The sequence below is a fragment of the Hypanus sabinus genome, chromosome X1 (genome assembly GCF_030144855.1).
Source record: "Hypanus sabinus isolate sHypSab1 chromosome X1, sHypSab1.hap1, whole genome shotgun sequence".
NCBI classification, from domain to species: Eukaryota; Metazoa; Chordata; class Chondrichthyes; order Myliobatiformes; family Dasyatidae; genus Hypanus; species Hypanus sabinus.
The window spans coordinates 23,411,287-23,424,914 of NC_082738.1; the positions used below are offsets into that span (position 1 = coordinate 23,411,287).

Below are 13,628 nucleotides of genomic sequence, written 5' to 3' on the forward strand. Positions count from 1 at the left end.
ACCAGATGAATCTTCCTCACCTCTTCCCTTTCAATATTCCAAAAGGACCATTCCCCTCTGCAACTCCCTGGTCCACCCTTCCATCTTCTCCAACCACTGCCCTTCCATGCAACACCTGTCATTCTACATCCACCCTCTTCACCATCCAGGGACCTAACGATGAAGCCACGATTCAATTGCACTTTCCAATCTACTGTTATACATGCAGTGTTGGCAATGTGGTCTCCTCTACACTGAAGAAATGAAGCACGGGTGTGTGACCGCATTGTGACTGTTTTACAACTCTGTTCAGTTTCGAGGGTGGCCCTGGGCTTTAATTATCCACTCCCAAAATGACCTCTCTACCTTAACCCTCTTACATTGCTCTCTCTACAGACCTGCTGAGTGCTCCCAGCATTTTCTGTTTCAGTTCCTGGTGGCTAGCACATTAGTTTTTTTTTGCTCCAATTTATCGTGTCAGAGGACTGTTATGTGTTCTGAGCAATCCTGATTTTTGACCTTGCAGTATCCATGAAGCAGAATGTAAGTGGAGTTTGATTATGAACTAAGGAAGACACTTTCCATCAGGGCTAGTGATAGTGTGCCGAAGCCTGAACTGAAAACAGCTTTTTCTGTTGCAGCATTATTTAGAGTTTTCTGTGTTCTATATGCCCACTGCAAGTATTAATTTAAAAATCTCTTTCAGGTATTTTTTACTCGAAACGGAAAGATAATTGGCAGGAAAGAAGCACCGGTGCCATCTGGAGGGTTTTACCCTACTATTGGAATGCTTAGCAATGGCGAAAAGGTTAAAGTCGACCTGCATCCATTGAGTGGCTGAGCTGTTCCCCCTTTTCTCACTGAATGCAGCAAGCAAACGCATGCTCTACTTCATACTGCCATCTACTGGCCATATCCGGTGTAGCCTGTAACTCCACAGAGGATGCACAGCATTGACTGTTATATTTCCCCATTTTATGTAACTCTGCTATTCTGTTAGTATATTTAACAAACGGTTATATAGGGAAAGTTATTAATATGATTTATTTTCACTTCATTTTTGTTCCATCCTGCTTCAAGACACTAAAATTCCATCACAACTTTCAAATCTTTTGCAGTTACTATATTCAAAAACTAATTATTGATTACCTCAGTAACACACACAACATGCTGGAGAAGCTCAAGTCGCACAGCAACTTTGAAGAATCAAGAAGGCCAGCCTTAAAGCTGTCTGCTTCTTTCCCGACAAAAGACCCAACCAGTTCCCCTCCACCACTGCCCTCCTCTGTCTAGTGGAACTGGTCCTCACTTTCAAAAATGTCTTTTTTGGTTCCTCACACTTTCTCCAAACTCATGGTTGTAACCATGAGCTCTTACTACATTGGAACAATCCATGTTCCAAGCTTTCCCTGGTAATGTTCCCCAAATCTGCTGTGTTACATTGCCGACTGAGTTGTGCTGCTTCATACAACCATGCTGTGCTTTTCAATTTTATTAATTTTGCCTCCCACTTTGCACTTAAATTCACTTGGTCCATTTCTGACACCTTTCTCTTTCATGATATCTGTGTCTTCATCTGTAGAGATGAACTGTCTACCGATATCTTTTATAAACCTTCTGACTCCCATGAATATCTTGACTATACCTCTTCCCACCCTGTCTCCTGTAAAAATACCATTTCCTTTTCTCAGTCCCTTCGCTGCATCTGTTCCCAAGATGAGGCTTTCCTTTCCAGAACATCAGAAATGTCCACCTTCTTCAAAGAACGGGGTTTCCCTTCCTCCACCATTCAGTTTGTTTGCCCACTGTGGAACAATGAGAACCACTCCAGCCATCTGTGATTTGTAGGGATTGGACTGGTCTGTGGGTGCACAGGTGGCTGGAGGTGCCAATCCACACTCAAAAAGTTCTTTGATGGTGTGGATAAAAGATGGCAGACATGCTAAGTTGGGGGTCACTGGCTCGGGCTTTCCTGGCCAGTCTAAGTCTCTCTGCTGCAGTTGTCCTTTCTGCCTCGTGTGTTGCTGCATCCTTATGGAGGGAGGAGCGTCACTCAACCCAGTCCTGGGCAATATGTTCCCATGTGTCTGGGTTTATGCCAAAGGCTTTTAGTGATATTTTAAGGCTGTCTTTGTAGTGTTTCCTTTGGCCTCTACTGGAATGTTTTCCTTTCAGTAGTCCAGTGGTCACCAACCACCGTGTAGCAAACTGTGTGCTACCAGCCCGTGAGGAAACAATATGATTTGGCGATATGAAATGATATGAGTCACCTGCACCTTTCCTCATTCCCTGTCACGCCCACTGTTGAACTTGAACGCACGCAAGGTCATCAGTCGCTTAAACGCAGTGATACTCTCGCACCAGGGATCTCTGCTTGGCTTTGGGTAACCGGCCAGCTCGCGTGGCCAGCGAGAAGTGCCATTGCTACTGGCCTGGAGCACGGACATGTGGGCGCCACCTCTAATCCTGTTTAGCACACTGAAAGTTTGCGGGGAACCCGGTGCTAAAATATTCTCAGACGTCCTAATTCAGGCTCAGGGTTTCATAAGTAGCAGAGCAGCTACCTCGCTGCGATCTGAAAGTCATCCCTCCAGCCAAATTTTTGTCAGCCGATAGATCCTACCTGCCTACAAGGGGGGCGGGCACGCGTCCTGTCACACTGCTCCTCGCTGGGTCGGTCGCTCTCTCCAGACTGTGACCGCCGCGGCCCCAGTACGGGGACCTCCGGCACTTACCTAGTCCTCTCACTGGTGTGTTGTAATGATTTTATATGTTCATACGAGGAAAATATGTGCTGTGTTTAATATCCAAACATTACTTAAAATGTTATGATGCTATTGACTTATAAGTGAGTTATAATTGACTCATCATTATATTCATGCGAGGAAAATATGCGCTGTGAGCTTAATATTAAATTCATTAGATAAACCCTTTTAGAAATGAAATTGAGTGTATTAGCCTCTTATAAGTGACTTATAGTTGACTTATCACCTATATTCCAGTCGTGATTAACATCCCCTCCCCCCACCCCCCATCGGCCAGTCCGCAAGAATATTGTCAATATTAAACCGGTCCACGGTGCAAAAAAGGTTGATGTCCCCTGCTGTAGTTCACCGTAAAGCAGTCTCCTAGACAGGCAAAGGTCTAGCATTTGAGCTACGTGGCCTGCCTAGTGTAACTGAGACTGCATCAGGATGGTGTAGATACTGAGCAGGCCCACCTTGGTAAGTACCTCAGTGGCACCATATGTTAAAACATGGGCTATCACCTTTAATTTTACCAAAGAAAAAAATGGCTGCAGTCACTTAGCACTTTAGTACAAGGGTGTTTATTAGTTGCATTAATTAGTGAAAATAGTGAAAAAATACTAATATTTACAAAAATATATCTACAAGAAAACACAATAATAGCTCCAGATTTAATCTTGTCCAGTGTGAACTCCTAGCCCTCGCCCTCTCCCTCTCCCTCTCCCCTCCTCGCACATACCTGATCAGCAGGACTGGTGAAGGGTCTTGGCCTGAAACATCAACTGTTTACTCTTTTCCATAGATACTGCCTATCCCTCTGAGTTCCTCCAGCATTTTGTGTGTGTTGCTTGGATTTCCAGCATCTGCAGATTTTCTCTTGTGTGTGATTACATGCCTGACAATTTGGCCTTCTTGAGAGAATTCACAGAGGACTTGTAACCAGCCTGCTGACAGTGATAGAAAATAAGTCTTACAAGAAAGTAACAAAGATTCTTTGTTGGCTTTTCTCCCACCTCCCAATTCCACAGAGTTACCCAGAGAGTCCCTTGAAGGGTTAGTCTCTGTTGCTTTGGAATGACGGTCATGATGGCATCCCCTTATGGGCATTGAGGTACTGCAGGGCAAGTCAGGCCCACAGAGAGTCCATCCACAGGCTCGTGCTCTCGGACCCGTGTTCTGGTGTCTGGAGGAAGAAACTGCAGCAGCTGCTCCAGAACGATGGCCTCACCAATCTCCTCTTTGCACTGGTCAAATTCATCGGCAGTAAAGACCCTTCAGCTGGTGATATGCCTCAGTGGGTGACTCACCTGGTGGAAGAGTGCGGGAACTGAAGCATTGGTGATAGGTTTCTGCTTTTATCATATTTAGCCAGCAATGCCTCCCTCAGGTCAGGATAGTTGTTGTATATCTCTTCCATTGCAGTGTAGGCTTTGAAAGTTTTACCTGTCATTAGTGGCACTACTTGGCAGGCCCACTTCTCCTCTGCCATTGCTATGTCTAGGCTATCCTTTCAAACCTGAGGAGATAGTTCCCAATACTGTCACCTTGTTGAGAAGGAGGCATCTTGGGACCCTTCCGCAGCAGAGCAGGGGGGTTGAAGGACTGGTCAGATGGGGAGATGGTTGACTCAAGCTGGGCAATGGCCTCAACAGATCTCTGCAGTCTTTGGCATTCCTTTCTAAAATCATCTTCTCTCTGCTGGGCAGACAATAAGTCTCTGACCAGATATATTGGGGGTGGGGGGGGGGGGTGGTTCAGAGGTGATGCCATTTGGCCCTTCTGATTTTGGCCCTGGGCTGAAGTTCTTTCTCTTCTGAGGTCCCTTCTGTTTCCCAGACATCTGCTTCATTTTTAGACTCTTTTGTGGGGGGGGGGGGGTAAGTTTCCTGACTTGGGACAGCAAAACCACTCTCCCCTTTGCGACTGACCATCCCACTGCTGCCACCATTTCCCAGGGATTCTGTCTTGTCAATGCTGAGGAGCTTTCTGACGCAGACTGTGTGGAAATGGTTCAGTTTCTTGGCACGCTGTTGATACATTGTCCACGTTTCACAGATGTAAAGCAAAGTGGCCCTATACACCTTCAGCTTCATATGTAGATTTATGCCTCTTTTGTTCCAGACGTTGATATAAAGTCTGCTGAAGGCTGTACTTTGGTAATCCTGGCATTTACTTTATCATCAATGATATTGTCTTGGGACTGTATGCTGCCAAGATATGTGAACCTGTTTAATGGGTTGAGTCTTTGACTGTTGATTGTGATGTTTGGCTCAACATATGATTTCCCTGGAACTGGCTGATGCATTATTCAGTCTTGGTGTTGAGGGTCAGCCCAAAGTTGGTACACACATCAGAAAGCTTGTCGACATGGAACTGCACATCATCTTTTGAACCAGCATTAAAGGCACAGTCATCAGCAAAAAGGAAGCCTCTGAAATTGAACAGTTTCTCATCATGGGAATCTGATGCTGAAGCTTACATCGCTGTCTCTGAAGGTGTCCACAGACCCTTATTTCAGCGCAGAGCATTGCAGCAAGCTGAACCAGCCTGTCCCTTGCCTCAGACTCCGTTATCCTGACTTCTTTCAATTTGGCCCTATGCTTAAATCGTCATCCAAATGCCGGTTCTGTTGCCTGGACACCGCCGCCTCAATTCAGCCTGGCGCTTAAATCATTCAAACCTCAGGCCTTCCTCGCTCTTGGTAACAGGCCTGTTGCCTCACCTCGTCTTGGTTCTGCCACATCAAATTGCCTCCAAGTCCAAAGGAATGTTACAGACTATTGCTCATGACATATTGCTAAGTCCTGACGAAGGGTCTCGGTCCGAAACGTCGACAGTGCTTCTCCCTATAGATGCTGCCTGGCCTGCCGTGTTCCACCAGGAGAACAGGTCAGCGCTTTGGTTCTGGCATTTCTCGAGCAGCTACCTTGCAGTAAACATGTCGATAGTCCCACACTCTTTCCAAAATCTGTCTGGTAGGAGACCCTAATCAAGGTGTGATATGATGGATACTTGGGACAGGCGAATGGTAGCTTCGTCGTTTATAGTCAAAGGACAATACAGGACACTGTTAAAGTGCTCAGCTCACCTATGAAGAATTTTCTCTTTGTCCATGGTCAGCATGTTCCCATCAGCACTAAGGAGAGGGGATGTCCTGGTGATGTGGGACCATAGAATTCTTTTGGTGCAATATAGAAGTTCTTTAAGTCATGCCTATCTGCTTATGCCTGGATCTTATCAGCTTTATTACTCAGCCAGATATCCTGCATCTAGCACAGTTTGTGTTGTATAGTCCTTCATATGTTATTGATGGCATCCTTCGCTGAGATGGACTTGGGGTCACTGAGGAAAGCTTTGTGGAGACAATGTTTTTCATCCAGCAGTTTGATGTTAACAGAGTGTTCATCAAAATTGTGCTTTTTGGTAGCAGGCCCCAAAATCTCTGTAGTAGTGTTGTAGATCAGTTCTCAAAGGATTGATCAAGCAATTCCCACATTCTGATTGTCCAGAGGGGTGGAGTTTAAGCAACCTTCCAGAGTGCCAACAAAAGACTGCTTTATGTTGCTGCTTTTCAGTTGTCCTAGGACTTTCTTTCCTTGTGGGTGTCTCTTGAGCTAGATATGAATGTTCAGTTTAGAAATGATGAGACAGTGGTCTGTCCAGTATTCAGCACTGCACAGAGATTTTGTCACCCTTACATCCCGTCTCTTTCCCTGACAATGACATAGTCAATTAGATACCAGTGCTTAGAGCAGAGGTCCAACCACAGTGCTTTGGTATGGGTGGGAAGGTAGAAGACAGTGTTGGTGATCAACAATTCATGTTCAGCACACCTGGAGTAGTAGAAGACCATTGCTGTTGCAGCGACCAACATTCTATTTCCCATTGACCCCATCCCAGGAGGTGCCCTTCCTTCTTCCCTTTCTCCCATGGTCCCTCTTATCATATTCCTCCTTCGCCCCTTTGTGTTTTCCACATATCACCTCTGTGCTTCTTACTTCATTCCCCCCCCCCCCCAGCACCCACCTGGCTTCACCTGTCACCCTCTACCCTGTACTGCTTCCTCACCCCCATTTTCATATTCTGGCTTCTTCCCCCTTCCCTTCTAACCCTGATGAAGGGTCTCAGCTGGAAATGTCAACTGTTTATTCATTTCAATTGTTCCAACTAACTTGCTCAGTTTCTCCAGCATTTTGTATGTGTTGTTATGAATTTCCAGCATCTGCTGAATCTCTTGTGTTATTAATGACAACTGCACATCCTTAGCATTTGCTAAGAATACTCCCCATTACTGTTTTCTCTCTGCACATCCCCAGGGTGATTAAACATCAATATTAGATGGCACATTGTAAAATAATCTATTTCCTTGTTGCTGTCTGCAAGCTGCTTTTGAAGGAATGTTTTCAAGGAGCCTTCTCATGGTTGTCAGTACAACTCTTAAACTTCTTGCAACAAGTAACCAATTCAATTAGTCTTGGTTTCAATTCAATAGTCATCAGAGAGCATACAGATGTGAGCTGTCCTATCCCCACACCAGTGCCTTACTCTCATTACCACAAGGCTGGTATTCCTGACCCCTTATTAAAATCAGTGAGTTTGTTACCAGCTATCGTGAAGTAAGGAAAGACAGAATTTTAAAAAAATGAGAGTTTATAGAAGCATTTACAACTGGAGATTTCTCTTCAGCAGTGGGAGACAAAATTGCTTTATGTTGGAAAGGTTTCTTGGCCCTTTCAAACTACTGCAATTCCTGGCCACACATTAACAGTTGCATTTGCTGTGGCCTTGAGTCTTTTCAGATTTAGCAAGTTTACCTAGGAGTATATTAGCCACTGCCATTATGTCTGACTAGTGCTATCTGTAGAACTGAGATAAATACGTTACATCATGAAGTAGTGGGGATGAGGTGGCAGGGTTGAAATGAGAAGTAACCACTAACTCCAGCAGAGTTGGTGAGCAGTACTCTGATTGCAGGGACCTTGGCTGAATTCTCTACCCCGCTGGCTCAGGACATTTAATCATTCCATTGCTGTCGGGGTGAAATCAGCTAACTCAGCGCAGAACAGAGGCTATTTAAGCTCTGAGGTGTTTTGAGTTTGTGAATAAAATTTATGTGAAGAGGCAAAATCTTCATTTAAAGCCGTTTGGTATTAAAGTGCCTTTCAGATTTATTCTAGATTAGGTTAGCATACATTTAAAAAAATGCAACAGCAAAATACTGCAATATTCACAATCTCATCCCACACACGTGTGCAATAGCAGAATATTGGATGGGAGATGTGAGCTGAAGTTTACTTGCATTGGGTGTGCCCTTAACATTCAGGGGTTGCTTAAAGTTTCATCCATCTCCCTAGGCTTCCAGAGTGATTTCCAAGTACATCATCTGTGACACAAATAACAGGATTTCTGTAAAAACGTGCACGGGTGAGTAATAATGGCAAAGCTGTAGCTGGCAGGAAACCTTTGGGCTCTGCTGGTACTTGAGGCATTTTAAAACTAATTGACCCAACCCCATCGACCACTAAAGAAGATGCAAGAGCAATTAAAGAATTCCAGTGAATCCAGCTAAAGACTTAACCATTTAATTCACTTTCCAGATCCCTGCCTTCCTTTGAATATCCCATTTGCTTCCCCCGCTTGAGACTCTGGTGATTTTGTCCCTTCATAGGCTCCATTTGTACTCTGGAGCCATTGACATTTTGTAAATGTACTCCATGTTAGATCCTTCCAGCCAAGCAGCACAGATGTTTCTTCATCCAATGGAGTTAGATTTAAAGACTCCCCACGTAACCCTACCCTTTATTATGGAGGTCCCACAGGGTGAACGGAAGGCAACACTGAGCTGTTCTGCTTTATTTGCTGTGTATTAAATGCAATACACATATTATTAAATGTAAAGGGACTTTCGAGTGGCAAGTATTTAATTTTTATGTAATAAAACAATTGAAGTTTTGAGTGATTTCTGTAAAAATACTGTATGTCAAACTGAAATTCCCTGAGGGGGCTAAAATACTGAGTTCAATTTTTTTTTTAATTTAATTTTTCTCCAACTGAGCATTGATATCATGAGTGGTTGTAAATTGCTTATTGATTGTGGATATGTTAGACAAATGTCTTGATTCAACAGTCTCCTACCAGCTCTTTTGTACCAATATTCAACTGTGTGCACTATATTATATCAGAAGAAATGTACATAATTCAGATGTTTATATGCTTTAATTAAAATAGATATTTCCATAATGGTATTTTGTCTCTGACCTTTATCACTGTATAAAGTATATCACCACTGATACTGTAACTTAGACTGCCTAATATCTTGGATTAGAATGGAACTTGAAACCCCACCAGAGACTTGAAATACACCTATTCTAAGATGGTACTAGTGAAGTCTGCAAGTAAAGTTCGAATGTCAGGGGTGTTAAGACTGCGCCTGTGGGCCCCCACCCCTGGATAAAGCTTAAAGCTCCCATTATACTTTTCGACCAAGGCATTATCTCAGGTATTCTCAAACCAGATTGCTAGAGCAGATACCTGGTCTAAATTGACTGCTGCATTTCCCATATTGCATTGGTTATTAGCTCTGGAAGCAGGTCTCACATCTGAAACTGTAAAGAGAAGCAAGTCAGGGTCATGAATTGATATAATGAATTTGATGCTTTTGGGTAATTTATTTTTCTTTTTATTGTTTGTACAACAGTGGATTAGTTAAAAAGCTTGTCAGACAAATACACATGAAACAACATATTGTAAGTTGGCAATGCTAAAATGTATTCATAACACTTGATTTTTTTTTAGAAAAGACCTTTAGTTCTGAGAACAATTTATTCATGGAATGCTCCTCAGTGTAAGTGAAGATTTTGGGACAGTGGACGGTCGCCAGTTAAACTAATCTGACAATTTACACAAGCTGAGAATAGTTCAGAAATGGAGATGGGAAAACGAGAGACAAATGTAAAGCACCCCCAGGTTTGAAATTAACATGAGTAAATCCATAGTAGGTAAAAAAAAATTGGTGAGGTGCAGACTTAAGTTTTTTACATGGCCAATCTGTAGCAATATCCCTGGCTGCAAGAAACACAAAGATGGCTGGAGGATGAGGAAGGAAATAACAATAAACTGAGGGTGCTGAAAAGATTTAGGTCAGGCAGCATCTATACTGAGAGAAACAGTTAATGTTTCAGGTTGTAGACACTTCGTTAGAACATAGAAAGATCTTCGACTTAAATTGTTAGTTTTATTTCTTTGACCGTGATATGGTGCGATCTGAGTGTTTCTAGCATTATCTATCAGTGGTGTCTTAGAGCCCCGGAAAAAGGCAGTGTAGACGAAGTCCATGTGATTAGAATTAATTATCTCAGATGGGCTGTCTGCAAAGGGCAAAAGGGAGGGGAATGCATGAAATGTACACATATAACAGAAATTTCCTGATTTCTCAGCCCAACGAGGACATGCAATGCTGGATTTACTTCTGGGAAACGAAGTGAAGCAAGTGGAATTGTATCAGTGAGCTAACAAACTGAGTAGTGCAAACCAACATGATCTGGCCCAGTTATGAAACATTTCAAATTGTTCAGGTACACAATGGGTTTATGAAGTAGAGAGGAAGGCAATTGAAAGTTCTAGCTGCCCGCGTGACTTAGCTGAGAGATTAACATGCTAGCAGAAAGTAGAATATGGAAAATCAGGTTCATAATTGAGGGGATTGAAGTGACAATTACAGCATAGATACAACAGTGGCAGACAGAAAGCACTGCTGAATAGTTGATTTTCAGACCGGAGGGAAGTATACAGTGATGTTCCACAGGAACTGTCATTAGAACCACTACTCAGTTGAACTGGATAGTAACAAACTTCAAAATGATTACTAAAATGGCATGATAGTGAAACTAAATAGTGAAAAATTATGTCATGCGTTTTGGACTTGAAGGGTGTCAACTTGAAACGTCAACTGTTTATTCCTCTCCAAAGACCTAGACACTGCCTGACCTGCTGACTCCCTTCAGCATTGTGTGTGTGTACTCCAGATTTCCAGCATCTGCAGAATCTCGTGATTCATTCAATAAAATACTTCTTCATTCAGCATGTGAAATAAATCCAGGACAAGTATCACGACATTAATTAACTCAACAATTAGCCCGCCGGTGGTGTGGTGGCATTCACAACAGACTTCAAGGCAAGTGTCCCAGGTTCGAATCTGGCCAGCTCCTTGTACACTTTCCATCCGCACTGGGCTGAGCGTCAAACTAACAACTCAGCCTCGGGGGGGGAGAAAACAAATGCTAAAGAAACAGGCTGCCACCTAAGGTGTGGAAAGGAACGACAATGTAACAATTAAATCCAGGCCCTTATTTCTGTCTTTTCATCATGTCACTAGGGCAGGATCACTGCCAATGTTGTCCCTTGGATTACTGTGGTGTTGTTCCATACAGATTTAGAGAGAAATCCTGAAAAACTTAAAGATCAGAAAATGGTTATTGAGTAAAGGCTTTTCTTGGAAGATCCAGTGGTGGTGTGGTACCTGGTGACATTGCTTTTTCAACACAATGACCATTTTATGTGGATAATATAAATAACAGGAGTGCACAGTCAACTATCATGGCAGCATGATTCAATTACTTGTTCCAGTTGAGGTAATGCTCAATCCGGTTGCAGATTGATTTTTGTATACACACTTCTGAAATCTTCCTCCAAAGCCAGTCAGCTTATAAGAATAATTCTAGGAAGTAACTGCAGAAGTCTTAACAATATTAGGGATAAAGACAGACACAAGTGCAAACCTCACAAATTGACATGCTCCCCTGATATGGGTACGATTTAAAAGAAGTCACTTATCCCAACCCAGAGAAAGGGGCAGCAATGTACAAAGCTAATTTTAATTGCAGTATTTGTGATTCTTGGAGCAGTTTGACATGATTAATCCTTAACAATTCAAAGCAAATACAGGAGAATTTGAGAAAACGGCCACTTTGAATGAAGCTCCAATTCAATTGGTACCTAGGATAGCCTTTATTCATGGAAAGTAGTTTCAAATTTGGGATTTGACTGTCCAAGTCCCTGAGGCAGAAATGTTCATTGGAACCAGTAAAATCATTAAAAGACAAAGGAAACAATCATATTAGACTCCCAAACAACAGCTCTAAAGCTCAGCAGCCCAGGAAGGTACATAGAAACTGTCTTACACTCCTATCCTGTACATTACTGGTTAGTCAGGCAGTCACTCTACTCAGAGCCACCTCATCTCAAACAGTTTCTTCACAAGTTTCCCAAGGTCTTACAGAGCTATTTGGCAAAAAAAAAATGAAGCACCTTGAAACATTTTCCCAAGTTGAAGCTGCTATCAAAATGTACATTGTTGAACTGTTCTCACCATATCTGAAATTCCAACTTTAAGAGCTTTTCCCCTCAGGTGACGTTTTAATTACAATTACCTTGGCCTGTCAAACTGTTCAAGGGAACAGACACAATGAGTTAGTTTCATAGTCAAGTGTAGAGAGAGTTTTAATGGTACTTGTTCAATGGAACCAGAAGTAAGATGTTATGTTCTGAAGAAAATGTCTGTGTATTTCTGATCCACACAGACTGCACCTCCTTCTGTTAAATGGAGCTTGGAGATATTACCACAATTCAAGAATACGACTTGATATATACACACACTTTCCCCTGGATGTGGAAAAAAAATCTTTAAAGAAGTTGGGTAAGGAAACCCCTCACACAGGGTTGCCTATTTCTTTCAGTGGGATATTCTCACACCAACTCTTGCCATTGGTTCGGTTGTTGCTGATGGACTGTGCCAGAGAGTTTCGGGTAATCTCTGACATTGATGTAGCGTTGGAATGGGAACCATCCATGTTATTAAACTGGTGTTTGCTCTGGTCCTTATACTTTAACCAGTGCTTCTTCAATGCAATTTGTACCTGAAAGGAAAGGATTCCGTAGGTAGTTTAACACAGTGGCAAGATCCAAGTATTCCCACTTTGTTCTATACTCTCCCAGGGATTCCCAGTCTCTGATCTCCCAAATCATCCTATGGATTCTGATCCAGTGAACTCCCATAATCATACTCACTTTTCCCATTCCCAGTCTCACATGATTTTGGAATGGCCTCCCTGTTGGTGGTTGATGCCGCCTTGGAGGAGAGGAAAATAAAAAACATGCCTGCCCTAAATGGCCAAATACTAAAGTGAAAACTATATTAGAGTGATTATAGGAAGAGGAGATCCATATTGATCCTATCCATGAGGGATGAAGCTAAGCTAGCCCTCTGGAAAATGGGCTTCTGCAGTTAACCTAATTAAGGTGCGTTGCTTATGGAGAGAATGAACTGGGACACAAAAGTTATTGATAATCCACAGGCACACACATCCCTCCCCCTCAAGTTCCTGATTTGAAGGTTTGCATTAGGAACATGAATTCTAATAAGCTGAGATGAACTCTCGGCGACAAATATAGTTGAAGATCGTACTCACCTCTCCATTAAAGAAGCAGAATATCAATGTCACCAGTAAACCCTGTGAAACAAAATGGTATTAGTTGTGGTGGGTGTAAGTAACTGACTGAACCCCTGGTTGTTTCTTAGCCGAAAATGTGAGAGATTTCAGTTCAGCTTGAAGGTGCCTTTGCCAGTCTGAAATGGTTTGAAATAATTGGTCTGCAATAATGGGAGAACAGGCACACAGGAAATACCTGCACTCCAACCTTCTGTACACCTCAAAGTTCTCCTTAGTCCGCTTCTAGCTAATATACCACTTCCTGCTCTGGTAACAGCTAACACTCATTTCTACATGTATGTTGTTCCTCTCTCTTCTACTTCTATATATTGGTGCCCAGCTTCCTCGATTTCCTCACTTACCGACCCCAGTCAGTTTGGATTCGCAACACCTCCTACACAGTCACCATACGGCT

At 42.8% G+C, this 13,628-nt stretch overlaps 2 protein-coding genes across 9 annotated transcripts in view; one reads left to right on the forward strand and one right to left on the reverse strand.

The window, feature by feature from the left end:
• The window catches only part of spryd3 (SPRY domain containing 3), a 216,994-nt gene extending 208,023 nt beyond the window's left edge, over positions 1-8,971 (forward strand). For all 4 annotated transcript variants that reach the window (XM_059956066.1, XM_059956068.1, XM_059956065.1 and 1 more), the window contains one exon: positions 686-8,971. In XM_059956066.1, coding sequence (XP_059812049.1) covers positions 686-820 — 135 coding nt within the window. In that variant the 3' untranslated portion in view covers positions 821-8,971. The remainder of the gene's footprint in view (positions 1-685) is intronic.
• Positions 8,972-9,305: 334 nt separating this feature from the next.
• The window catches only part of LOC132384692 (calcitonin gene-related peptide type 1 receptor-like), a 100,484-nt gene continuing 96,161 nt past the window's right edge, over positions 9,306-13,628 (reverse strand). For 3 of the 5 annotated variants that reach the window (XM_059956064.1, XM_059956062.1, XM_059956063.1), the window contains exons 12-13: positions 13,193-13,234; positions 9,307-12,640 (exon numbers count right to left, since the gene is read on the reverse strand). In XM_059956064.1, coding sequence (XP_059812047.1) covers positions 12,434-12,640; positions 13,193-13,234 — 249 coding nt within the window. In that variant the 3' untranslated portion in view covers positions 9,307-12,433. Of the gene's footprint in view, positions 12,641-13,192; positions 13,235-13,628 lie in introns of all 5 variants that reach the window. The other 2 variants (XM_059956061.1, XM_059956060.1) reach the window with 1 other exon arrangement.